Below are 27,137 nucleotides of genomic sequence, written 5' to 3'. Positions count from 1 at the left end.
GGGAACGTGCTGCGTGGGTGTCGCAGGGGAACGTGCTGCGTGGGTGTCGCAGGGGAACGTGCTGCGTGGGTGTCGCAGAGGAACGTGCTGCGTGGGTGTCGCAGGGGAACGTGCTGCGTGGGTGTCGCAGGGGAACATGCTGCGTGGGTGTCGCAGGGGAACGTGCTGCGTGGGTGTCGCAGAGGAACGTGCTGCGTGGGTGTCGCAGGGGACCGTGCTGCGTGGGTATCGCAGGGGAACGTGCTGCGTGGGTGTTGCAGGGGAACGTGCTGCGTGGGTGTCGCAGGGGAACGTCCTGCGTGGGTGTCGCAGGGGACCGTGCTGCGTGGGTATCGCAGGGGAACGTGCTGCGTGGGTGTCGCAGGGGAACGTGCTGCGTGGGTGTCGCAGAGGAACATGCTGCGTGGGTATCGCAGGGGAACGCGCTGCGTGGGTGTCGCAGGGGAACGTGCTGCGTGGGTGTCGCAGGGGAACGCGCTGCGTGGGTGTCGCAGAGGAACGTGCTGCGTGGGTGTCGCAGGGGAACGTGCTGCGTGGGTGTCGCAGGGGAACGTGCTGCGTGGGTGTCGCAGGGGAACGCGCTGCGTGGGTGTCGCAGGGGACCATGCTGTGTGGGTGTCGCAGGGGAACGTGCTGCGTGGGTGTCGCAGGGGAACGCGCTGCGTGGGTGTCGCAGGGGAACGCGCTGTATGGGTGTCGCAGTGGAACGCGCTGCGTGAGTGTCGCAGGGGAACGCGCTGCATGGGTGTCGCAGGGGAACCCGCTGTGTGGGTGTCGCAGGGGAACACGCTGCGTGGGTGTCGCAGGGGAACGCACTGCGTGGGTGTCGCAGGGGAACGCGCTGCGTGGGTGTCGCAGTGTAACGCGCTGCGTGAGTGTCGCAGGGGAACGCGCTGCTTGGGTGTCGCAGGGGAACGCGCTGTGTGGGTGTCGCAGGGGGACGCGCTGCGTGGGTGTCGCAGGGGAACGCGCTGCGTGGGTGTCGCAGGGGAACGTCCTGCGTGGGTGTCGCAGGGGACCGTGCTGCGTGGGTAACGCAGGGGAACGTGCTGCGTGGGTGTCGCAGGGGAACGTGCTGTGTGGGTAACGCAGGGGAACGTGCTGCGTGGGTGTCGCAGGGGAACGTGCTGCGTGGGTGTCGCAGGGGAACGTGCTGCGTGGGTGTCGCAGAGGAACGTGCTGCGTGGGTGTCGCAGGGGAACGTGCTGCGTGGGTGTCGCAGGGGAACATGCTGCGTGGGTGTCGCAGGGGAACGTGCTGCGTGGGTGTCGCAGAGGAACGTGCTGCGTGGGTGTCGCAGGGGACCGTGCTGCGTGGGTATCGCAGGGGAACGTGCTGCGTGGGTGTTGCAGGGGAACGTGCTGCGTGGGTGTCGCAGGGGAACGTCCTGCGTGGGTGTCGCAGGGGACCATGCTGCGTGGGTATCGCAGGGGAACGTGCTGCGTGGGTGTCGCAGGGGAACGTGCTGCGTGGGTGTCGCAGAGGAACATGCTGCGTGGGTATCGCAGGGGAACGCGCTGCGTGGGTGTCGCAGGGGAACGTGCTGCGTGGGTGTCGCAGGGGAACGCGCTGCGTGGGTGTCGCAGAGGAACGTGCTGCGTGGGTGTCGCAGGGGAACGTGCTGCGTGGGTGTCGCAGGGGAACGTGCTGCGTGGGTGTCGCAGGGGACCGTGCTGCGTGGGTATCGCAGGTGGAACGTGCTGCGTGGGTGTCGCAGGGGAACGTGCTGCGTGTGTGTCGCAGGGGAACGTGCTGCATGGGTGTCGCAGAGGAACGTGCTGCGTGGGTGTCGCAGGGGAACGTGCTGCGTGGGTGTCGCAGAGGAACGTGCTGTGTGGGTGTCGCAGAGGAACGAGCTGCGTGGGTGTCGCAGGGGAACGTGCTGCGTGGGTGTCGCAGAGGAACGTGCTGTGTGGGTGTCGCAGAGGAACGAGCTGCGTGGGTGTCGCAGGGGAACGTGCTGCGTGGGTGTCGCAGAGGAACGTGCTGTGTGGGTGTCACTGGGGAACGTGCTGCGTGGGTGTCGCAGAGGAACGTGCTGTGTGGGTGTCGCAGAGGAACGTGCTGCGTGGGTGTCGCTGGGGAACGTGCTGCATGGGTGTCGCTGGGGAACGTGCTGTGTGGGTGTCGCTGGGGAACTTGCCCCTAGATAAATAAATATAGCAGCATTATGGACAAAATGAACAATTTCAGTTCAGAGTCAGTGTGTTAGTGCTGAGGAAATCAGGGAGACCATCTCAGGCCACTCCCAAATCCTGACCCCACCACTGCGAGGTGTGTCTGCAATGCCTTGCGAATCACACATGCATACATTAGCATGTGATACTAATCATCTCTCCAACATTGTCACGGACCGCCGTAACATACTAATAAATTACCTAATACAAATTGATCTCTAATTAGATTTGTCTCAGTTAAAATAGTTTTAAGAGTTTAAAGAGCGTACCTTTCCCCATTAGTGAAGGTTTCTCTGCACGGATCCATCCTGCCAATATCATTGTGAGCTTCAATGTCTTCTTCCTGGGCGACTGTTTGCAGAGCGACTTTAATACTGGAGTAGGCCTGATAACTGATATGATTGTACTAATGATACTTTGTATTTAGAGAGCAAAACACTTTACGGTTATACCCGCGTGAAATTCATGCAGCCAAGCCGAAATACACCCCAGGGCGCCGGGGTGGTTGAGCTGGGACGTGGGAGTAGATTAGTTGTTGAACGTGATGTCTGGTTCATTACTGGACGCCAGGCCCTACTTGTTCAGCTCGGTGAGCACGGCAGAGGTTCGTTGCTTCTGACTTCTGGTGGGACAGTTGGCCCGGCGCTCTCCCATGATGCCGACCCGGCACGCAGCCTCTAGCATGGTCCAGAAGTTACCTTATGGAATAAGGCCCATTTTGTAACGAGTTTTACTCTTCACATTGTTTGGGGCATCACAAACTGGAGTTGAATGCATTCCATACAATCAGATTCATGGGGTTAAAATGCATTCTTTTGGTTCAGAACACTCAACCATCAATTATGTGCATGAAATGCTCAGAATCCGTCTCAATTATCTCCCGTGTATGCAATATATCAAACGTAAAAAACACGATGATGAAAGATAGGAGAGAATGGCGACCTCCCGGCACTCTTCTTGCTGCAAAGATTGTCTTGTTAGTGTTGATGTTAGTTTAACATAATTCCTAAATTACATCAGATTAACATGAGCATCAAAATCATCACTCCTACTAAGTAGATTCATTAAACCACAATGTGATTGAGACTAGTTACAGAAATCCATCAATTCCCATCCTATTTTTTTTTTTTTGTAGCAATTACCTTTTCAAAAATGAAACGTGTTGCTAGATATACCTCCAGGGGATCTCAAATATAGTTGAATGTCCCATATGCCTTCATACAACTAAGACGGCCCATCACGTTTAAACAGGAGATGTCTTATTCCGACAGATGAAGGAAGAACGGGAAACATGCAAAACCGCGCGCAGAGGAATTAGCATTACAATTTTTACCCTAATGAAGAGAAACGTCAATTTTCTGTGCATTAAAATACTTGAAACCCGTCCAAAAACACCAAAGATGACACGGCGTCAACCGTCGATGTCTATTGTTTCGTTTTGCTCAATTACCTTCCTGCTAAGTTCTAGATCTTTATCACTCTCAGTCAGGGGCCCGGCTTTCAAGTGGTGAATGGGTGTCATAATTATGTAATGTAACCAGTCTGGAAACCAGATTAGTAATTAACTGAACCAAACTGATTGCTGTGACTCCCAGAATACGTCCCTTTAATGTTGAACATTTACTGCGAGCTTGAAGGATTTGTTTGTGCGTCTCGTGTGTGTGATGAGAGTTTTTCCCTAATTAGTTCCTAGGGGACAGCATATTCCAACAGCAAAAGAATAATTGCAAGCCTGTGAAATGTGAAATGGCTCAGGCTGCTTTTGAGTTGGCGCTTAATTGTATGCAACAAGTTCCAATGTCTTTTCATTTTGTATCAAGATAGTTAAGATGTTGCTTTATACGGGAATTCTGTAATAAGTGGTAAGACATGGGAGCCGGCGCTGCTATCTGTGAAGTAAACAAACAGCATGAAGCAACACACGTATAAAGCAGGGACTCCTGGGGTCTTATTCAAAGGGATTGTTATTAATTTCTTATCTGTAGGCGTGAGTTTGATACAGCGTTCCCTGCTCACACAGGCCCATCAAGTCTTGCGCAATTAATTTACTGCGGTGGAAACCTCACTCAGTGGAAGACACACTCGTAAATTTGGAGTGAGCGTGGCTCATTGGATTGTTACTCCTATGGGAAGGGTCTCATTCAGTTACTCAAAGAAAGGCATCCACACTCATTAGTAAGTTTTAGAAAGTATCCTCACATATTTGGAGTGAGTGTTACTCATATGGGGAGAGTCTCACTCTATAACGGTGCTCGTCTCCGATAGGAAGCAGACCTGCAGGGCTGAGGTAGGGGTATATGATCACCAACCAGAGCCAGGGGCGCTTAGTCCTGTTAGAGTAGTCGTAATCCAGAGGTCAAGGCAGATGGCAGAGGTGCAAAGTCAGGATACAGTCTGGGGTTTAGGCAGGCATCACAGGAGCAGTGGTCGGGGTCACAGGCTGAGGTCAGCAACAGGGAAAACAAAAGAACAAGCAAGCCACAGGAACAGGCAAGCCAAAGGAACAGGCAAGTCTCAGGAACAGGCAAGTCTCAGGAACAGGCAAGCCACAGGAACAGGCAAGCCTCAGGAACAGGCAAGCCACAGGAACAGGCAAGCCTCAGGAACAGGCAAGCCACAGGAACAGGCAAGCCACAGGAACAGGCAAGCCACAGGAACAGGCAAGCCTCGGGAACAGGCAAGCCTCGGGAACAGGCAAGTCTCGGGAACAGGCAAGCCTCAGGAACAAGCAAGCCACATGAACAGGCAAGCCACAGGAACAGGCAAGCCTCAGGAACAAGCAAGCCTCAGGAACAAGCAAGCCACAGGAACAGGCAAGGCTCAGGAACAAGCAAGCCTCAGGAACAGGCAAGACACAGGAATAAGCAAGCCACAGGAACAGGCAAGCCACAGGAACAGTCAAGGCTCAGGAACAGGCAAGCCACAGGAACAGGCAAGCCACAGGAACAGGCAAGCCTCGGGAACAGGCAAGGCTCAGGAACAGGCAAGGCTCAGGAACAGGCAAGGCTCAAGAACAGGTAAGTCTCAGGAACAGGCAAACCTCAGGAATAAGCAAGCCACAGGAACAGGCAAGCCACAGGAACAGGCAGGGCTCAGGAACAGGCAAGGCTTAGGAACTCAAGGGGGGCAGGAACACATGGAATAGCAGCACACTGCAGGGGCAGCCAATTACCAAGTCCAGGAAGAAATCTGCCAGGAACCAAAATCGCCACAACAGCCACGTACGTTCAAGCAAAACCCTGTACTGGAACCCTTACACACTAATTTGAAGACTGTTCTCACTCAGTCACTCCCTGGAAACCAGCCTCATACATTAGTACGTTTTAGAAAATAGCCTCACATATTTGGAATAATACTCCTATGAGGAGAGTCTCACTCATTTGAAGATGTGAGACTCATTGGCGGAGAGTCTCACTCAGTTACTCATCGGAAGACACACTCTTACATTGGAAAGTTTCACTCATTTCCAAGAAGCCTGGTTGGATTGTACTCTTTGGGGCAGTATTACTCATTGAGTAGGCACCCCACTCATTTTAAGTACAGTATGACGCACTCAAATCCAGAATTACTCAACCACAACATCTCTGGTCTCCCAGGCTCTAGAAGATAGTTATTCCACTAAAAATCCATTAGTTTGGTCCAGAGAAATGAGATCTCAGTAACTTGAATGTAATGTAACATTCAGTATCCTCTCCATATTTGAAGGAGTTAAGCGCATTATTTGTACAACTAAGCATGACTTTCAGCTTCTAAATACTAATTTCTCTAGGGGCTATAAATGACTATTAGGCAATCTCCAACCAAGGCCATTTCATATCCTACTTTAATGCTCTAGTTGTTCAATCAAAAATATGAATACCAGTCAAAGACCAGCGAGCAGAAAGTATCAGAGCGCAGGAATTCGGGGTTTAGCTTCCTATTGTCGAGCAATTACCAGGGAATATATTTGTACCCAGTGACTACATAACAAAGTGGCAAATAATAAAAAGGCAATTACAGCGCGGCTTTATCCACATCACTCTTCTTATTCTACGGACTCTGTCGTTGTCGCCAATGCTGGGGGGTCACGCTACCATGGCAGTGGCACCCGGCTGGAAAATAGGGTGGCACGGAGCATGGAAAATAGGAAGTGTCGCAGCTACCTTCAGCTGGCCTGGTTGGACTTCAGAGATATGAAAGGAGAGGAGGAGCAGAAGAACAAAGACGAAAGGACTATAGATCTATTCATTAAAGTGCTGCATTCGTTATCGCTCATCAACGGCCTCCATTTGGTAACCGTTCGTTAGTGAGAATAGTGTGCTTACTGAGGTTAGTGACTGTATATAACCCTTGAACACGACCCTTTCAAATACCTCGCTGTGAATATATCATATATATAAATTATTTTGCAGGCAGTGATGCCTTTGATTGGACCTCATGGCGGTATATTAAAGACCAGGCCGAATAGTTTTTCATTTGCGATGGAAGATTTACCGTGCGAGATGAACCCACAAGCCCCAGAATTTTGCTATTATTAAATATGGAGCTCTGTGCGATAGGCACTTTGACATTGTGATGTCATCACATTGTGGATCTGCGTCATGATGCGCTTCTTAACATTACAAACTCGGAACGGTTTTTGCATCCGGCACCTGGAGGAAGGTGGGCAGTTAATTATGGACACTATTTCTACATGTAATTTGTCATCGCGGTGTATCCCTGATGAAGGCGCTTAAATGCACCGAAACGTTGGAGGCTACTGTGACTTCTTTAAGTCATTAAAATTACTTTTTTTTGCTTCTCATTGAATTCCTTTACTTTTTGGTGTGTTTGACTCAATTTTTCCGCTATTAAATATCCCATTACAAATCCTGCACTCGCCGGATTACACTATACGTTATACTTCCCATGATAAAGATACAAGATGTTTTGGTCCACAGTAAACTCAATGTTAATGAGTGCAGAAAGAGGTATGGGGTAAGTATCTGTCGTCTATATTTTAGCATGGGTTGAACTCAATGGACATATGTCTTTTTCAACCTCATCTACTATGTAACTATGTAACTATGTAACTATGGTACTATGGTACTATGTAACTATGGTACTGATGAGGTTCCCTTCTCAACCGAGGGTTTCTACTGCTCAGATGTGGGCTCCGAATTAGTATAGTCTGGGTGCGCACCCCGGATCCCAATAATGACACAGAGTCACATATCAGTTTCCTCAGACTAGTAGTCAGGACTGCCGTCGTGAGTCTCTGTATTATTCTCTTTTATAACAACAAAGGCTAGCACTTAGACAATCATTTACAGACATATCCATTATGTGCTAAAACTTATTCAATTAGTACAGGGTTAGTATACAAAAGGTGCGGCTGGGGTGGTGTTATTGTTGGCTGATTCAAGTTTCACAGAAATGACGTGTCCTCTCCACTCTCCCAGGTTTCGCCTCCTCCGAATTCGGCCGATCCACGGGAAATCGCTAGCTCCCCCAAGACGTGGGCGAGGGTCAGTAGAAACCCGCACAAATGGAATTTCCCAGTCACCCAAAAAATAGAAAACAGTGTTTAGTACATAAGAAACACAACAGAGGGGATACAAAATGGAGGTTGAGTGGTTCCTTCAGTAGACATATTATATCCTTCACAGTACTATGGTACTATGGTAACTATGGTATATAGCCCATCATCAGAGTGCCTACCTACCAGTCTATATAGATCCACCTAAAGAGATAGAGCTACCTGTCTATCTGAGATTAGATTCTCCTAGAAGGGGTGCAATTGATGGCCAGGAGTAGAGGTGTGAATTTTTTTTGCTCAAATTTGCCAATAATGTGAAATGTGCTGGGTTTTTTCCCCCTTTGCGAAAAATTGAACTTTTTTCTAAGTTGGAAGCACAAAGAGAAACCTGGGCACTAAGCCAATTTAAATATGCAAATAGGCTTATTTCCCAGGTAACTCAGGTGTGTCACAGTTATCTCTCCTCATGGTGTACAAGGGACTCTATTGGGAGGTGTTTAGCTCAATGGGGGACTAAATAGGACTTGCTCTCACTCACTGATCCTCAACAAACCCATATTTCAGAGTAGAAATTTCTCTGGCACAACATTAGAATTTATCTGAAAAAAATGTTAAATGCGATCAGAATTGTTAAATTTGACAGTTTTGTCTGAACTTTTTTGTTCTATAAAACATTTTGTGAATTTTCAAACTTTAATGAAACCTTATAGAAGCAAAATTAGGTCAAGTTTGCTCATCTCTAGGCAGGCGTCTTTGTCAAAAGGACTTCCCAAAATAGGTACCCGTAGCCTCTCATCCCAAAACATGAAAGGGCTTTTTGGAAAGTGCATCTAAAAATGAGAATGGCTTTAAATAAACACTAAATGAAACGAGGTTGTGGTTTTTTGGAGTCTGCTATTTGTTCCAACTCTTCCGTACAGACGCTGAGATATAGGGTGTGATGCCACGTCATGTACCCTACGAAGGTCAGAGAGATTGAAACTGCAGAAGGTTAAGAGCTTGCCAAGACAACAGCAGGAGCTGTTTGTAGCACTGCTTGTGATATGCTTGAAAGGATCACGAAGCAAGCTGTGTATACATTTCTAGGCCGACGTACTGACCCTCGCTCATTAGAATCGCATTGACAGTTAGACTCTCGGCCGTCAGCAGCCAGAGAGGATCATGTAAGAGTGTGCGGGGAAAGGGTTGCACTGGGCGGGGCTTGAGTAAGCACTCAAGTAAGGGACGTGGGGAGGTTCTAAACCCAAAACATTGGCGTGACCATTGAAATGTTTCCAAATCCAAACTGGGTCCAGGCACTTAAGATGTTGGTTATATATTCCCTAGCAGTCACCCCCGACTGCCCAAAGCATAATCATAGCCAAAACCTATGTCATATCACATTCCTGACCCATGTGACCGCTAATTATTGTCACCAATCCTTTTGGGGCGCTTGTTTGAATTTGACTAACCCTGAGCTGGATAGGTGTGACTCCATTTTTTTCTCTAATGTGTCATACGATATACCAAATATGTAAACATGGGAAGGATGTTGATCCAGGGAGTAATCTGATTGCCAATTCTTTTTTTTTTTTGGCAATTCTTGGAGTCGGGAAGGAATTTATTTTTCTGCTTATGAGACATCATATGATGATATATCACTGGGGTTTTGTTTGCCTTCTTCTGGATCCATATACTGTAAGTACGGATATAGGATTGAGTATCTGTCGTCTAAATTTGGCATAGGTTGAACTTGATGGCCGAATTTCTTTTTTTCAACCTCGTCTACTATGTAACTATGTAGCTATGTATGTAACTATGTAAATGGCCATTGTACCAGTTTAATGGGTTGAAAGGTCAGTTTTTTGATTGGATGTCCAGTACTGTTAGAAAGGAGAATCTGCGTAGAATTGGCAAGGTCCGGAGCACTTAATTCCTGCTTTAAGATATCCTTTAAAAAGAACACCAAGATATTAAACATTGTGGTATTCTCGTTGAAAGACCAGGTCGGAGAACCCAGCTCTACACAAGAGCGAAACCTGGATAGCCTGCACTTATTCGCAGACTCTTACACCGTCCAGTACAAAGTGAGCCTGTCGTGAGTTCCGGAATGCGCCCCGTCGATGGAGACTTAATATGCCTGGATCAGGGGGAGGTTAAGCAGGAGGCCCGTTGGGAAATGAGCAACGTCCGGGAGATATCAGTGGCACTGCGACCACTCTCCTGATCGGACAATAGCAGTTCCCAGAAGGCTTAGGGTCCGTCGGGGGACCGGGTATGGGATAATGGAGGTAGGGAAAAGCCGTCTTACCTCCGAGTGTAGATCCCTTTTGAACACCGTATTCCGTTTCTGTAGAGATTAAAGACCGCACGACCGCGGCAAGGAACGCCTCCACTTCCCCCTTCTGTGGTGCCGCCGAGAGCAAGAGGATAGATGCGGTGATTGTAGCAGTAATCAGGGCACTCAAACAATGTCCAGGTCGTCCGCAGTTGGAAAAATAAGAAGAGAAGAGTACCAGTAGGTGCAAAAAATGAAAAAAGTCTTTATTTTGAGCAAAGGTAAGTGGTATTTGTGACAGAGAGGTCCTCCCACGCGTTTCACGCAAGTGGTGCGCTTTCTCAACGCGAGGGAAGACCTCTCTGTCACAAATTTTCTACTTATTTTTCCAATTGCGGACGGCCTGGACATTGTTTGAGTGCCCTGATTACGGCTACAATCACCCTTACACCGTCCAGGCCTCATTTGTCCCATCTATGTTCTGCTTTCCAATAAGGCAATGTCTACACTTTGCGTCTATTTCATCCAATGTACGCAAGTTTGGGGTTTGTGGACTGTCAACAAAAGAGCTTGGAGAAGAGACTAGCAGCGCGCACACTCCAATAAGATCCATCAAGTTCTATGACTGCTGTTCTTTTCTTAGCATAAATACTTCTGTCAGGTTGCAGTTGGCACAAACCTCCTACACCAACATGCAACTCAGGTGACATTGTGACAAGCAGGCGCCGACCACCTCATTTCTGCTCTTATTCTGAGAATCCGTCAAACGAAATCTTTGTTTTCTCAGCCTTACAAGTGGAGCACTTACCTTAATCCTTCTTGGAGTGTGTGTGTGCTGAAGCCAAAGCTGTTTGGATAGTTTAGGACAAAACTCTTCAATCCATTCTCCAAAGAGAACATTAGAATAAGGGCCACAAGCTTACTGTGGTTTAATGTTTGGTTTTTTTTTTTGGTACGTGGAAAGACTTCAAAAATATTCCTTTTCAACATTGTGCAATTATACCATCTGCCCCAGATACATTGTATTACATTAACTTAAAGGGAGTTTCGTTGGAAACAAAATGGTGCTAATTAAGCAACTGGTATGAAATTAGCAAGAGCTGAAAGTCCAAGGACATTTCCAGGGGATTTGGCCAGCACTGCAGACCACCGGTTTTTAGGATTTCAAGATGGCGAAAGAACAGCACCATCCGAGGATATGGGACGTAAACACTGGATTCAAAATGGACTCAGGAAATAAGTTGCGAGGCTAGGCATTTGTTTGGGATTTAATTTGCGCCATCTGCACGGACTGAAAAAAAACAAAGGAATCATGGGGGAAAAGGAGTATCCGAACTGGTTTAATGGGGGGAGGTGGGGGGGGGGGACAATTGTTCCAATGTTTCTATCACACTATCGACTGCTCTATGACAGCGGTGGCCAACTCAAGTCCTCAAGGACCAGGGCCACCAACAGGTCAGGTTCTCAGGATATCCCTGCTTCAGCACAGGTGGCTCAGTTAGTGGCTCAGTCGAAGCTGGGATATCCAGAAAACCTGACCTGTTGGTGGCCCTGACACTTGAGGACTGGAGTAGGCTACCCCTGCTTTAGACTATGGCCCATGTTTGCTAAACGGTGCTACACCATGAGACATTTAATTGAATGGGCCATAAGGTCTCTTCTTAATAATGACTGGGCCACTGATTCACTCACCTGTACTGAAGCAGGGATATCCTAAAAACCTGACCTGTTGGCGGCATTTTAGGACTGGAGTTGGCTACCCCTGCGTTAGGGGTTGCCAAGCGGAGCTGCTTAGGCCGTATATAACCTTTAACATTTTCACCAAATCTAACGTATGTATCCATATCTCCGTCTGCAGACTAATAGGGGATCGTACGTGTGTGAACGGTAAGTGTTTAATATTTTCATTTCCCCGACATTTATATTACACGTATGCCTGTATATCATAGACTTCGATATAGCCCATATACCACTATATACTAGTGTGTATACATGTATTTATACATATTTATATTGTGACTGAGAAAATGGGTTACTACTTGGTATCACTGAACAGGACTGTGCACCTTTTATTAGTATTCCTTTTATTTAGAATATTATGTGTGTCCTGCACTGCGTCTTTATTTTAAATTTGCTGATTAAAGTTTGAAGATGTTATTATTATTACTTCATTAGCTGGCGTGCTGCACCATTAAGGGATTTCTTTCCTGGTACATCCTTGTGTGTCTTTATATCCTGCCTTACGGAACATCTTATCGTGCCGTGTGTAGCCACAATGTCCTATCACAGGGGAGCGCCAACGTTCCCCGCTGCGCCCCCTTGCCTGCGCTCCCCCCTGCTACCACCCCCCTCCTTACCTTGTCTTCTGCATCAAATGATGCCGTGGGTCACGTGACCCCGCCACGTTGCCATGGCGACGCGTTGCAGAGGCCTCACGCGATACCCCCGGCATTTAATTTAAATGCCTTGGGGAAGAGCGCGGGGCCTCCGCAACCGCCTCGCCCCCTCTGAAAAATCTTGCGCCCCCCCGTTTGCGCACCCCTGCCCTGTAACATCGCATCAACGGCCTTCAAATGGGCTCCGGGAAAATGTTTCGCAAACTTCGCTTGAGTTCTGCGGTTTCGCAAGATTTTGGCCCATTAATTGATGTATTTGCCAATTCATTTAAGTTGGCGTTAACTCCCCACCCCCATAGCGCATACTGACCTTTGATGGGACATGGGCGATGAGAGAGACACAATCCGGATGTGTCACCATAAGAAAAGGAGTATTTAAAAAATAAAATACTAACGGTGACATTCTGTTTAAAATGAAAGCTTTAGGACACTCCAGATCTTATTTCGAGGTATGGCCCTCTGTAAAATAATGTTGCCAGTAGTGATACCTTGTACTGGACCACCCCTGAGAGTTCTGCGGCGTTCATCCGTGAGATTTCAAGCCTCTCCTTTATCTGAGAACTTGGATCTCACAGATGTCCACGTGCAAAAATACCCAAAGTACATGCGAGGCGTGTGAAAGCAGCCGAGGAACACGCAATGATAAAACGGCCGCCTTTTTCAAAAAAATGATGCGGTCAAATGTAGATTTCATTAACCCCCTGAGTGCCAGAGCAAAGCAACGTGTTGCTGCCCTGCCCTCAACTGGTTAAAAAAAAGTATGAGTTGCTATTGCTATAAAGGTGCAGTCCCACGTTTGAATTGCAATAACGGGAAAGATCTCGGCCCCATAACGCATTTTCTACCATCGGTAAAGGTTGCGGGGTTTTCCCTGCCTTGGGGGACTGCAGCTTTAAACAGAACGTGCGTTTCTGTCGGGCACTCGAAGGCCTCGTTCAGGGTGGAGCGCACGCGTGCACATCATCCCCAGCAGACCTTTTCAAGCGTTCAGGAGGCGGGGCTACAGACCTGAGGTTAGGGATGGGTGTTGCTCTTCTCACTACACTTTCCCAAATGATTTCATTGGCTGTCGAGGTCCCAGTGACGCTGCTGCAGCTTGAAAAAACAACTTGAGTTGTTTATTGAAACCGTAGCAAGCGTCAACTCCGTACTTCGGCGACAGGGCAGCTTCTACCCTGACAACCGATATTGCCTTTAAATACTTTGTTTCGAAACGTAAGCGCGCGCACGTCGCGAAGCAGGCACACTGAACGAGGCCGAAGACGGAGCGTTCTGCGCTGCTCAGCGTTTCAATCACTGAATACCTCCCGCGGTTTTTAGAAGCAGAGTTCAGATAGCTGAAAGGAAGCCGTAAACCGCCCGAGCGCTCACCACTGCGCACCAAGGTGTGAACGAGGATTAATCCGGCACGTCGGCAGAGGAAGCACCAAAGTCTCGCCGTTTCCCATCATGATAACGTCCCACCTGAGCCAGGGAAGATAACGACGTGTTCATTAATTATTTTTTTTTAAAGTTGCCATACAGCACGTTCATCTTGTTAATTATCCCAAAGACAGCGGAATCTGTGTAATATAACTGCACGCGGCGATGGCATGTGTTGTGCTTAGCTAGGCGACTGTGTTTTATCCTTTAAATTAGATTTCCCGTGCGTCATTTGCACGGCGGGACCGCTCACAATTTCTAGAATGTCAGCCCAGCTGCAGACGGGAAAACTGACATTTTGTTTCTCCCCCCCCCCCCGTTACATCTTCAACCTTCCGCTAGAACAAGGTGACCCGGCTCCCGACGTGCGGCGCGTTACATTTTAATTCTTTTCAGATACTTTCACACCCGGCACAGCGTTTAGCATCTGTCATCAAAGCACTATTTACCAATTACTTTGGGAGTAATTGGATTTTCCCCCTTCCATCTCTTCGTCGTGTTTGCAGTCAGGGTTCAGTGGGTTGAAGATCACCGTACATTGTAGACACTGTTGTTGTCTCTGGTTTAGGGGTTTTAGTATTCATCGTATGTCACATTTGGGCCACGTCTCCTTACAGATACCTTAAATGGATGTGAAGGTGACATTACCGTTAAAATGACTTCACCTCTTGGGTTGTTTTTGCTTTAACTTGGTTTGAATCAGGGCGTCTCCTGCGATGATTTTGGCTCCGGCGACCCTCTGCTCCCTGAGATACCTACATTTGAAGGGGTTACCGGTGGCACCTCTTTGGGCACGGTTACGTCTGTTTAAAATTCCCACGGGCCAATAGGAAGCCGCCAGGTCATCCCTCACGGTTTCCAATTGGGCTGTGTGCCGTGGAACCTAGGGTGACCAGACATCCCGGTTTAGCCGGCACAGTCCCGTTTTGTTGTCCCCTGTCCCGGTAGTCTGTAAATGTCTCTGTTTTCTTTGAGCTTGCCGGCCGCGCATGTGCGATCGCCATGTACGCGGCTGGCAAGCGCTGATTGGTGGCAAGCGCCCGATGCACTTGCGCGGTTTATGCTCGCCAACCGGCAAGCTCCGATCATGCATCCATGCATGCGCGGTTAGCAAGCTCCAATTGCGCATGCGCGGCCAGCACTCGCCGTTAGCGTTCCCACTGCTAAAATAAGTGCCGGAACTGCATCCCTGCGTATTCCAGGTCTACTCCAGACCTGTACATAGAGTTCAGTGTGCCTGCAAAAATTACTACGTACACTGCCAGTGCTATATAAGAGGGGGTCAGGGGGTCGTTATTATTATGTAATGCTTTTTGTTACTTGTACAAAGGTAAACTGTGATATTTGGTACCTTTACTATAGATAGAGAGATAGATGTGTGTATACACGTGACAGGGACTTTCCCCGGTTTAAAAAGGCATCACATACAGAGCCTGTCTGTAACTGATGAGTCCAGCAGGGAACTGGTCAATTGCAGCTAGATACAATTAACCAGTCTCCACCTGGCTCATCAAGCAGCTTTAAAGGTGTGCTGCACACACTGCACAGGGGTCTTGAGCACAGAGGGACTGTGCTGCCAGAAGAGATCCCCAGGAACACATCTCTCAAGCTTTGGGGACTGTGCTGCCAGAGAGAGATCCCCAGGAACAGATCTCTCTAGCATTGAGGACTGTGCTGCCAGAGAGAGATCCCAGGGAACCAGACCTTCTCTATTCCAGGCTGCAGTGACCCTGGAACCAGCCAGAGGGTGCACCCCACTGACATCAAACAAGACCCGGACTGACTTAAAGAGCCTCCTGCTTACAGGTACTTCCTTGGACTTTGGGATCAGAGGTTGGTAAGAGGCCTAGCCTCCCAGCCCTGCAGATAGGGCCTAGGAGAGTGAGTTAGCCCTTCCAAAGGAATAGGCCTGTTATATGTGTTTGTTTTGCATGCTGACCTGAAGCTGTACTGTTTAAAGGCGCGGGCTAAATAAAAGCCAATATTTCTTTTCCCTTAAATACGTCTCCCTGGTTACACCTCTGCACATGTCTCCTACAATACACAACACTTTCAGGGAGAAAAGAACTGCTTGTGTATTTACTTTAATAGCACTAACCAAAAATAAATGTATAATGCAGACCAGTAAATTCATACCCCCACTACAAATCCAGCAAATTAGAATTCTGTGCAACAGTGTGTGAGCTGAAATATTTATTTGCGAGTGACCAGACAGCGAGCGCTTTAAATTGCATTCCGGGTCGTAATAAAAAGCATCTAATCCTATTTATATTCAGATTAGGCGAAGGTATCTATCCCCTTAGACTTCGCTATTTCGTATGCTTGCTTAAGCTGAGCTGCATTCTATCAGCATGTTTGCAATTTAAATCTACGAGAGGAAATGTCTCTGAAAATCGACTTGCTCAGAGCAGGTAGAATTCTCTGCGTGCAGACTTATGGAGACTTGTGTACATCAGTAACTCACTGAGATGCGGGTACAGTGTGTATGGTTCCAGGGGTTCCCTATCCTTTTAAACTGGGGTACCCCAAAAGCAATTGGTTTGTGTTTGAACCCTTGTTCAGTAGCCCTCGGCCCTAAACGTGGGGCGGAATAACCGCTAGGGCTTGGCTCCTGTCTGCCCCATTGCTGTCACTCACTTTGAGGCACGTTGGGGTGGTGCGACGTGCTTTGGGGGCGTTGAGTGGGAGGTTTTATAAGGGGAGGCAGGGGCAGGAAATAGCATTCCGCACCCTACGAGTGCAGAGTTTGTCATAATAGTGGGTTACGTTGGGGTGTATGTTTGGGTTTTGTTGAGATTTGTAACAATGGTGGGGTATGTTGGGGTATATGTTGGGGCATTGTTGAGATGTGTCAGAATGGTGGTGTATGTTGGGGTATATGTTGGAGCTTTGTTGAGATTTGTCACAATGATGGGGTATGTTGGGGTATATGTTGGTTCTTTGTTGTTGCCTCTGTCACAGCGGCTTGTTGTGGTTGGGTAAGTGCTGGGTAACCTTGCCAGACAGGGCTCCATGGTACGCGAAGGCCTAGTGGTGGTCGTTATTGGTGAGTGGGCAGGGCTCATTGTGCTTTGGGTACCTGGGGCCCATTCTTCCTGTTGATGAGTCCTCTCCGTGGTCGGAGCTGTGCGGTTCTTGGCTTGGGGGTGGGGGGGGGGGGGGAGGTTTGCGGACCATGGTTAAGCACCATGGGCCTTATCAGGGTTGGGAGTACTCTGGCAGAGTTAGCACATACTGTTTGTGTATGGACATTTAATAAAAGCTACCGCCATTTATCCTCCTGACCGTTGTGTGTGAGTCTTATTTACGGGATTTTCTTGGGGGTGGGGGGCATCTTGCAGGCTCTGAGGTCTTGTATTTAATGCGCAAAACCAGATGAACACCATGTAGGTATGGGGGTCCCTATAAGTCCTATGTAAAGGAATAATATTATTTGGGTTATTCATTCAGTCCGTCCTAGGACCTTCGAGAGCTGATAACAGTCACACGTTAATTGGGTTAAATGTGGAGGATTGTCACTGTTTAACCAAAGATAGGACACGGGTAAGTATTTTGAAATCCTTTTTTCACAATGTAATGTATCTATAGCAACCAAATGCTTGGCAGTGTTTCACGCTCTGTATCTTGGTACTACAGGTTCATGTGTAATGTGGTGTGGCCCTTCCTGGTGGTCTAGGACATTTGGTGGCGTTTAGCCGCAAGTGACCTCGCCACAGGGCCATTTCGCCACCAGCCGCTTCCCTGCCAAGGTAAGTCCCCTAACCTTACCCCATACCCTAAAACCCCCCCAATCTTAACCCCTAATACTATCCCTACCCCCTACCCTAAATCCTTAACCATTTACTCTAGAACACCCTACCCTAACCGCTAAAACCCATAAAGTTAACCCCCTTCCCTAAAACTTACCTTATCATAGAAGCGGCCGGCAGATGAGTGTCCAGTGGTGGAACGGCTGTGGTGGAGGGTTCCTCTGTGGTCAAATGTCAGCGAGAACCTGTTCGGGGCGAGACGGCGGTGACTAATGTCCCATTCCGCCTTTATGGACCCTCCATTTACTGCCATTTTCGCTAAATGCTGGGGGAAAAGCGGCAAAATTGGCAACATTCTCGGGAAACTAGAAAATGATGAGCAGTATGAACTCCGGCGAAAAGGTGGCGAAAGCGGGAAATTTTGAGAGAAAATCCTGAGGTTGAGAAGCATGAATTTGAAAACATCCGCACCTCTCGAACGCAGAGATATGTGAAGAAAGGCAAGAATCCCGGTACACTGTGTAACAACGCGCAACTTCCACACGCGTCACGGGGTTATTGTAAATCCGGCTGTCCCATTAAATACTCAGTCGTTTTAATTAAAAAGTCCGGCGCTGAGTTTTTTTTCCGAGCTGTCTAATTTCAAAGGCATTAGATCAATTCTGTAGGATCCCAGCAGTGAGGCTGAGAATCACTGATTCAATATTTGCATGAACTTTCTGCATCAAAAATGTCAAGGAGGCTTAATAAGGGGGGTCCGGGGAGACCACGTCAGCCAGACACGCTGATCCACTTCTGGGGAAAATGTCTGATGCTGTTCGTATTTACAGAGCGTGAGTCACGTAGCAGCTCAACAACTTGCATTATATCAGCAGTTCCCACAGTACCATTTTTTGTTTCCCTGTTTTCTTTTTATAAGGATGGGAACGAGGCACCCCCCGCCCCTCCCCCCCCCCGAAAGCTGAACCCCTGGTTCATGAGATACTTAATGTTGAAGGTAGCGCGTTGCAGTCACCTACAGGGGATACAAAATGGCGGATTGAATCTCCCCATTGACGTTGGCCAATAGGAAGCTCCCAACGTCACTCATGGTAGCTTCCTGTTGGCCCGCGTGACGCGAGAAATGTAAAAAACAGGAAGTATCATCCCTAGTGGCTCAGTGAGTAAAGACCACACTGAGGGTGAAGGTTCGATTCCCGGTGCCGGCTCCTTGTGACCTTGGGCAAGTCACTTTATCTCCCTGTGCCTCAGGCACCAAAATAATAGATTGTAAGCTCTGCGGGGCAGGAACTATGTCTATAACAATCCTATGTGCTGCGTACCGCGTGCTATGCTGTAATTGTGACGCGTTGTGAGTTCCATTGGGAGAAAAAAGTGCTATATGAAAATAATATTATTATTATTATTACTTAGCAAAATTGTATTGTATTGTATGTCTTTATATAGCGCCAAAAGTGTACTCAGCGCTTCACAAAGAATACAATACAGGGAATTATAATAATACAATAAGTGCAACAAAAATCAGACAATGGGAAAGGAAATCCCTGCCCCAAAGAGCTTACAATCTGAGGTTTGAGGGGAAACTTGCAGAGATAGCAGGTGAGGGAATACCTTTTCCGGTGAGTAGTGTGTCATGAGAACAAGGGGATCCCCATGGCTGAAATCAGTGCACCCCATCCCGGGGATCACAAAAGACATGCTGATTGGTCTTTGGGTATTACTAGGACCATGCAGAAACTGTAGCAGAAATTCCAAATCTACATTGATCAGGGCCGACGCTATCAAGCAATTATTATTTTTTTATTTTTAACGACATCCAAGCAACGGCCACATTATTAGACACACATTGCAGGCCACTCTGGCCACGAAAAGGTTAACAGGACCAGCGTTTGCCAACGACTCCAGCCCACCTCGCGACGCAGTCTCCAAATGAACGGCAAACACGCCGCCTTCAAGAGAAATCCGAAAATGGGTTGATAAATAATCTGCCCCCCCTGTCTCGACACCGCAGGCCAGGCTCAGAGAGACCGGGGCAGGCGAAAATTGTCCATCAGTCAGACAAGCGGAACAGAGCCTGATGCTAAGTTATGGCGGAGATATTCAGTATTCTATATTTGCGCAAGGCTTCACTGAGCAGTGGATGTTGCCTTCCTGCTTTATTTAAACATTAAAATGAACAGCAACAGACTAGCACAGAGACGGAAGCCGCAAGTACGGCTGTTTTTCTCTGTTACCGTTAAAAATAAACAACCCCTGCATTTTGGAATATGCGTACGCTGGCGGCAGGGCCGGGATGCAGAGCGCGGCGGTGACCCTGCCCCGATGTTACCTGTTTCTATTAACCCGGCTCGCACGAGCAGCTCAGAATATGTGGACGCTGCGTCCATTGGAAACACGAACGCAACACAGGCGTGGGCAGGACACGGACGCCACCTCGGCAAATCCAAACCGTAGAATCTGAATTCCTTTCGTCAACCATTTTGTTGCCAATGCTGAGCAGGGAGGGGGCTTTGTAAAGAGGTATTGAAAAGAGAAAGTAGTGTAACGGATTTTCTGGCCTGGCCTGACCCACCCAATCTCACATTGGCCTCTGTGGTCTAACCAGCCCCCATTACATGGTTGTGTCTGGTGGTGCACCTGTTGGCAAAAGGACTCCTGAGTCTCCCGCATGATGTTGTGTGGGGATTGCCAACCCAGACAGGCAGCTGAGGTAGTGTGCTGAGTCCTACCTATATCCAGTGCAGCGCCTCCACCTCATCAGGATCCCTGCGTCCGCATGGGGATGATTCTGATGAGGAACTCCTCTGTGGTGCCTTCCTCTGCAGAGTAATCCCAGACTCACACACGAGGGTATCTTTGATCAAGGTCATCTTTATTGACGGTTCAGGCAGTCTGCCCCTCATAGCGGTCGTACTTAGCCGCTCATGTTCTTGCTGCACTCCATCTGGAAAGTTCCTCCTTCTCCTAATGGAGTTGCTTTCCACCTCTCCCCTTAGGGAGATTCAACAGCTTCTCTGTCTCTCTGCTCAGAGCTGCACAGACTCACAGCTAGCATGAGACTATTGCAACACTGTTGCAGACCTTCACGTGCCTCTCACGGAACAGAGGCAGCACAAAAACAGGAAACTGAACTGAACCACTAACTTTAGGCAGTGCTGTGTCTTATATCACCTCAGGAACAGGCACATCTCTGATATCACTAAGGGTGGACACCAAGCATGTTGTCACTTCCTTTGGGACATATGATACCTCACCAGGGTTTGAGGGCAAACCTCCATGATGACTACTGGCAATCCTGCATACTTACCAGGTTTACTGCCAGCATGAGAAAGAGATATGTACACCAATTTTAAACATGGCTGCATTCTCCCCCTGGTGGAACGCAACGTCCCGGCTGGGATCTAAATTTGCGCAACCTTCCTTCAGGTAGCACTGCAAAACACAACAATACACATTACAGTACATATCTTCATCATACATAATAAGAGATACATCCTAACGTAGGTGTATAACAACCAGGATTACTCCCTGATGGAGTATCCATTAGTGGTACTACCATACCCTCTTAAGGTGGCCTGCGCACAGCATGGTCCACTGGGTTTAGAGCAGCAATGCTGTAACACTCTGGATGACATACTGGACACCCACAATCAGCCCATAACTCTGGCATGGATGCTAGTGGACTGAGAGGATCATGCCCATACACTTCCTTAAGGCATTTCCTGGAGATGTAAGCTATCCTTTCTGCTGCCTCAGTATACCAATTTTCATCTGATACTTCATGATCCCAATTTTCTATGGAACTATCAGTATCCCAATTCTCCTCATCTGATCCTTCCTCATCATCAGAACTATATCCTCTATCCTCATCAGGGGAATCCATCTCAAACTCAATTTCTCCCTCCCTTGGATGGTGAAAATAAAGTAATAGCTTTTGGCGATCCCTGGCAACCCTTGCCGACACTGGAGGTACATAGGGGGTTCCCCGGGCAATAGGCACAATATGAGCAACATTACCCAAATCCCCAGACATCCCACTGGAATGAGTGCATACCATAACACTTGACTCCCCCGTTAGCCACATGCTTGATTACAGTAGGATTCATCACCGGAGACTTCACATATGTTATCACTAACCCCCCCGATCTCCCCTCGGAGGTAAAGCAATCACCCCAGTCCAGGTTCTCCCCAGTCCGTTCATCAGCGCTGCCCCGTGACTCCCCAGACAACCCTTGGCTGGATTGGGACCCATAGGAAAAAGTGACAGGGGCAGGGGCTTTAACTATGGCCGGGGGTTGGGCATAGGGAAATACTGCCGGCATACGCGGGGCTACGACCCGCAACTTCTCGCTACCTTGCCCTGTACCATCGGACTGGCACTCCGGTTCACTCGCCTCCTTACTCCCAGGCTTCCGCAGGGCCTGCCAGCTCTTCCCGGACCCAGGCGACCTGGTACAGCTACTTGGTCGCGAGGACGCGGCCATTTTCCAACCGGCTCCGCTGTGTCTGCCGGATGTGATATCATGGATCTCGCGGGACTCGTCGCCATCTTGTGTTGGGTTCCCCACCGGAACCTCTTCCTCCAGAACGACGTCCGCCGCCGGAAGTGATGGTTCTGCTCTCCGCTACGTCCAGGCCTGGGCCAGGCCTCTCTCCGCCGTTGCCACCACCGGCGCCTGGGGAGGGCAAGGGTATCGCTTACCGCTCCGTTGGCTCGGGATGGTTCTTCCTCCGCCATCGACACAGGTAAGTGCCGGTTCTTTTCCAGCACCGCTGTAGTGGTCCGCCGGTAGGCGCATCACCACCGTCGTTGGGGTCGTCCGAGGAGTCGAACTCCGATTCAGGGAGTGGCACTCCCGTTGGGGACCGACGTTGAGGTTCCGGGTTCTCACCGCGGTTGCAGGCCCCTTTCTGTCTAGGCTCCGTTGCGATCATTAGGAGCTATCCCCATTCTCCGGGATCAACTGGTTCTTGCTTGACCAAGGGCGAGGCTTCAGCCGTCAGCTTGGCTGTGTCCGCTCCCGCCTCCACGGTCTGCCCTGGTACGAAGGGCTGCACGGCCCCTAGGTAGTGGATGCCACATTGGGGGCACCTAGCCGTTGTGCTGGCTTCTCCACTGGGCAACCTGCACTGCATGCACAGGCACCGCAATGTCTCTTTGTCCCCAACCTTGACTACCAGGAAGACTCCTGGCAATGAATAGGGATATACCCCAATGTCCATCTCGCTCTTTGTAGTGCTGGTTATGGAAGACACTTTGCACAGTGGTCTCTCCTGTTCACCAGCTCCTTGCAACTGTGGGACAGGAAGCTCACATCCAGCTCCTCCCTCAGACAACTCGGGTCTCGCTTGGCAGAGGTAGAGACCCCTCCCCCTGGTGAATATTTGGGGAAGGTCCCACAGATTAATTGGATGCCCCGGCACAGAGGCTGAACTTTTCACAGTCCTGGGGGGCGCGGCCTCCGATTTCGCGCCACTACCCCCTGAGCGTAACTCCTTATTTGGCGCCAATCCCGGCCAATTTCCTGCAGCCATCTTGCTTGCAAAATCCTTTTCCTCTTTTCCGCGGGCAGCACTGATTACTGGGACTACTTTCTGTAGTGGCACCACCGGTTCACCAGCTCTTTGCTCAGCTAGATCCATTCCCACTGGGCATAATTGGAAACCACTCCCCCTGGTTGAGATTAGGGGGAGGTCCCATAAGTTTATCGGGTGACCCAGCACTGGGGCTGAGTTAGTCATAGTCCATGAGGGCGCGGCCGCAGCTTTCGGGCCATACTCCCCATCGGGGTGGGGTTTCCCTGTTGGTGCCACTCCTGGCCAACTCTCTGCAAGTCCAGTATTTGCAGAATTTTCTGCAACTGGCCCACGCGGTCTCCCAGGGAAGCTGGAGCCGCCATTTTGATTTGCATCGCCAATCTCTTTAGCAACTGAGGTAGCTTTTTGTGTGTTGTACGCTGACTGGCAAGCAAATTCACCATTCTCCCCACACATTACGACAATGTGCTCCTCGCTATCATCCGGAGTAATACTCCGCGGCCCTAGGCAGGACCAGAACGGCGCGGCCACAGCTTTCGCGCCACTCCACAACAGGCTTGCCAAAGTCACATCAGTAGCTTGCTCTTCAGCGGAACGCACACTACATGCGCTCCCTCCATCTGCCTCCGTCCGCCATTTTGGACTTTCCGCACCGCGCGGATTCTCCACTTTTGCGGTCGCCATTTCGTTGCTGTACTTTCGATTATTGTACATGGAGCTCCTCTCTGCGGGGCAGCTACCACACCGGTACAATAAAGATTGCCTTGATGCACCACCTTGTGTACCTAATGTAGGTCTGACTCGTGTTGCACTACCTCAGGCTAGGCTCACACTCTCAGTGTCTGCTGTATCTCCTTCCTCCCAGTCTGTGCTCCCTTCGGTAAGTGGTCTGGAATGGGCTAGAGTACTCTGGCTCTTCCATGCAGTACTTGGGCGTCTACCTACTGTTGGCTAGCCTAGCGCAGACCCTCTCCAGAATTCCTGACCACGTTAACAGGCTATCCCTTTAGGCATCCTAGCAACTAGCACTGCCTCAAGGTGACTAGGACAGTTATAGCCCGGCTCCAAACCCCCAACTCCTTTCAGGCCCCAAGGTCGTCCCTGCGAACTGACAAACTCCATCAGCCCCCTGACTACCCCTAGGTCCGTCCCAACACAGCACAAAGTGGCAGCAGACACTCTCCCTGTTTCCAAGTGACCTAGCAAAAGCCTGTCCTGTTGACAGGTCATCTCAGCAGCGCCTCCAAATGTAACGAATTTTCTGGCCTAGCCTGACCCACCCAATCTCACATTGGCCCCTGTGGTCTAACCAGTCCCCATTACATGGTAGTGTCTGGTGGTGCACCTGTTGGCAACAGGACTCCTGAGTCTCCCGCATGATGGTGTGTGGAGATTGCCAACCCAGACAGGCAGCTGAGGTAGTGTGCTTGAGTCCTACCTAGATCCAGTGCAGCGCATCCACCTCATCAGGATCCCTGCGTCCGCATGGGGATGATTCTGATGAGGAACTCCTCTGTGGTGCCTTCCTCTGCAGAGTAATCCCAGACTCACACACGAGGGTATCTTTGATCAAGGTCATCTTTATTGACGGTTCAGGCAGACTGCCCCTCATAGCGTTCGTACTTAGCCGCTCATGTTCTTGCTGCAATCCTTGGGAAGGTTCCTCCTTTTCTAATGGAGTTGCTTCCACCTCTCCCCTAATGAAGAACCTAACTTTAGGCAGTGCTGTGTCTTATATCACCTCAGGAACAGGCACATCTCTGATGTCACTAAGGGTGGACACCAAGCATGTTGTCACTTTCTTTGGGACATATGACACCTCACCAGGGTTTGAGGGCAAACCTCCATGATGACTACTGGCAATCCTGCATACTTACCAGGTTTACTGCCAGCATGAGAAAGAGATATGTACACCAATTTTACACATGGCTACAGTAGTTTGTACAGTTTCACCTCCATCTTGTTTTTTTGCCTGCGTGCAAACACCAGTTATAAAAGTGTTTTCCGCACGTCCTTATTGGGAGGAATTTATGGCAAAGTTTTGGCTTTGTGTTAGGCCGAGGCCATGCTAGGCGCGCGTGCGGTCACGCTTCGTCGCGCGCTCTATGGCCTGCCTCATAAAGGCACAGCCTTTTGTTCACGCCGCGCTGGTGTAAAGCATGGACACTGCTTTAGGCTACACACGGGAAATAATAGTCACATAGTTACATACATAGTTACATAGTAGATGAGGTTGAAAAAAGACGTACGTCCATCAAGTTTACCTATGCTAAATATAGATGTCAGATACTTTATCCTATATTTGTATATACAGAAGAAGGCAAACACAAAACCCCAGTTACACATCATCAAATGTTATCTCATAAGGGGAAAAATAAATTCCTTCCTGACTCCAAGAATTGGCAATCGGATTACTCCCTGGATCAACATCCTTCCCATGTTTACTTATTTTTTTCAACATATCTATTGTATCTGCCATCACAGTCTCCATGGGTAATGAATCCCACATTGTAACTGCCCTTACTGTAAAGAACCCTTTCCTTTGTTGCTGATGAAATCTCCTTTCCTCCAACCTTAAGGGATGGCCCGAGTCCTTTGTACTGCCCGTGGGATGAATAGTTCTTTTGAAAGCTCCTTGTACTGTCCCCGAATATATTTGTATATAGTTATCATAACCCCTCTCTGACACCTCTTTTCTAATGTAAATAAATCTAATTTAGCTAGCCTCTCCTCATAAGTTAGATTGTCCATCTCCTTTAGTAATTTGGTGGCTCTTCTCTGCACTCTCTCTAGTTCCATAATGTCTTTTCTAAGGAGTGGTGCCCAAAATTGTACTCCATATTCAAGGTGTGTTCTTACTAATGCTTTGTAAAGGGGCATAATTATGTTTATTTCCCTTCCACCCATTGCCCGTTTGATGTAAGATAAGATCTCGTTTGCCTCTGCAGCTACTGCATACTAATGATGCAAGATTGCACACGTCTTTATAATATGTGCATCTAGTGACTGCCCTTATAACCAGTAATCACTTTAAGAATGTCACTTTTTACGGTAACAAACTGGCGACATTTCCAGCCCTCCCCGCGCTTGTGCACGACCACGGCGTTCCTTCCTCAGAAATCGAGTTCACCATCCATTAAGCACGAGGACTCAGTCTTACGTTGGCTACGGTCGTGAAAGATGGTGGACGTCACGCTCCAAGTCGAGTGGTCTCCAGTCCCGAGGCTTTCTTCTCACAAAGGCCAACCGGTTTTGTAGACTCACGCCGGGCATTAATTTGGGGGGGGGTTTCCGGCTACACCAACTTCCGCATGCTATAAAGAAAAAGAGACAAGCGTCTTCCTTTCGAGTCTGTGTCCATTATACATTATGGAATGTTTACTGTAGCATATAATGCGCTGGTATATGGTGCCCTGGTGCATTGCGGGCAAACCTTTCATGGCAGCTGTTATAACAAAGCTGATTTATTGGTGCAACTTGAAGGTTTCGCGTTACCGACTTAAAAGAGCGGAAATGGAGATCCGGGAGTGTGCTACATTTTTGTCACTGTGGTTAAGGCACTAGCTCCACTTAGCAAGCAGCCATAAACTGAAAGCAGTCAGACATATAACACCGTCTGTGCCGCTTTTAGCGTTTGTTTCATAATTTAAAGACCTATTCGCGTGAGGGGGGGGGGGGAAACCCCAACCCCAACCGTTTCCACGTTGCATTTGTTTCCACACTACAGTAAAACCTCTTCAGGCAAAAACTTTAATTTTTCTGCGGGGCACATATAAAATGGCCGCCTTCACCATGTATATGCTTTTCTCTAGATTTGGCAAAAGTTTAACTGAATGCATATGTGTTTCCGCCCTCCCTGCTATGTGACTTCTGTGTTACTATCTAACACCATCTGGACCAGGGGTAGCCAACTGCAGTCCTCAAGAGCTACCAACCGGTCAGGTTTTCAGGATATCACTGCTTCAGCGCAGGTGGCTTAATCACGCCCTGCTTTAGCATAGGTGGCTTAATCAGCCTCTGCTTCAGCACAGGTGGCTCAATCAGTGGCTCAGTCTTCGACTGAGCCACTGATTGAGCCACCTGTGCTGAAGCAGTGATATC

General features: G+C 48.9%; 1 protein-coding gene across 3 annotated transcripts in view; it reads right to left on the bottom strand.

Moving 5' to 3' along the window:
• Nucleotides 1–18,479: 18,479 nt before the first annotated feature.
• Nucleotides 18,480–27,137, bottom strand: part of LOC142470069 (uncharacterized) — a 55,821-nt gene continuing 47,163 nt past the window's right edge. For all 3 annotated transcript variants that reach the window (XM_075576983.1, XM_075576984.1, XM_075576985.1), the window contains exon 4: nt 18,480–26,350. In XM_075576983.1, the coding sequence (XP_075433098.1) occupies nt 22,440–23,750 (1,311 nt within the window). In that variant the 5' untranslated portion in view covers nt 23,751–26,350 and the 3' untranslated portion in view covers nt 18,480–22,439. The remainder of the gene's footprint in view (nt 26,351–27,137) is intronic.

The sequence above is a fragment of the Ascaphus truei genome, chromosome 19 (assembly GCF_040206685.1).
Source record: "Ascaphus truei isolate aAscTru1 chromosome 19, aAscTru1.hap1, whole genome shotgun sequence".
NCBI lineage: Eukaryota > Metazoa > Chordata > Amphibia > Anura > Ascaphidae > Ascaphus > Ascaphus truei.
This window is presented reverse-complemented; position numbering and strand designations above follow the sequence as displayed.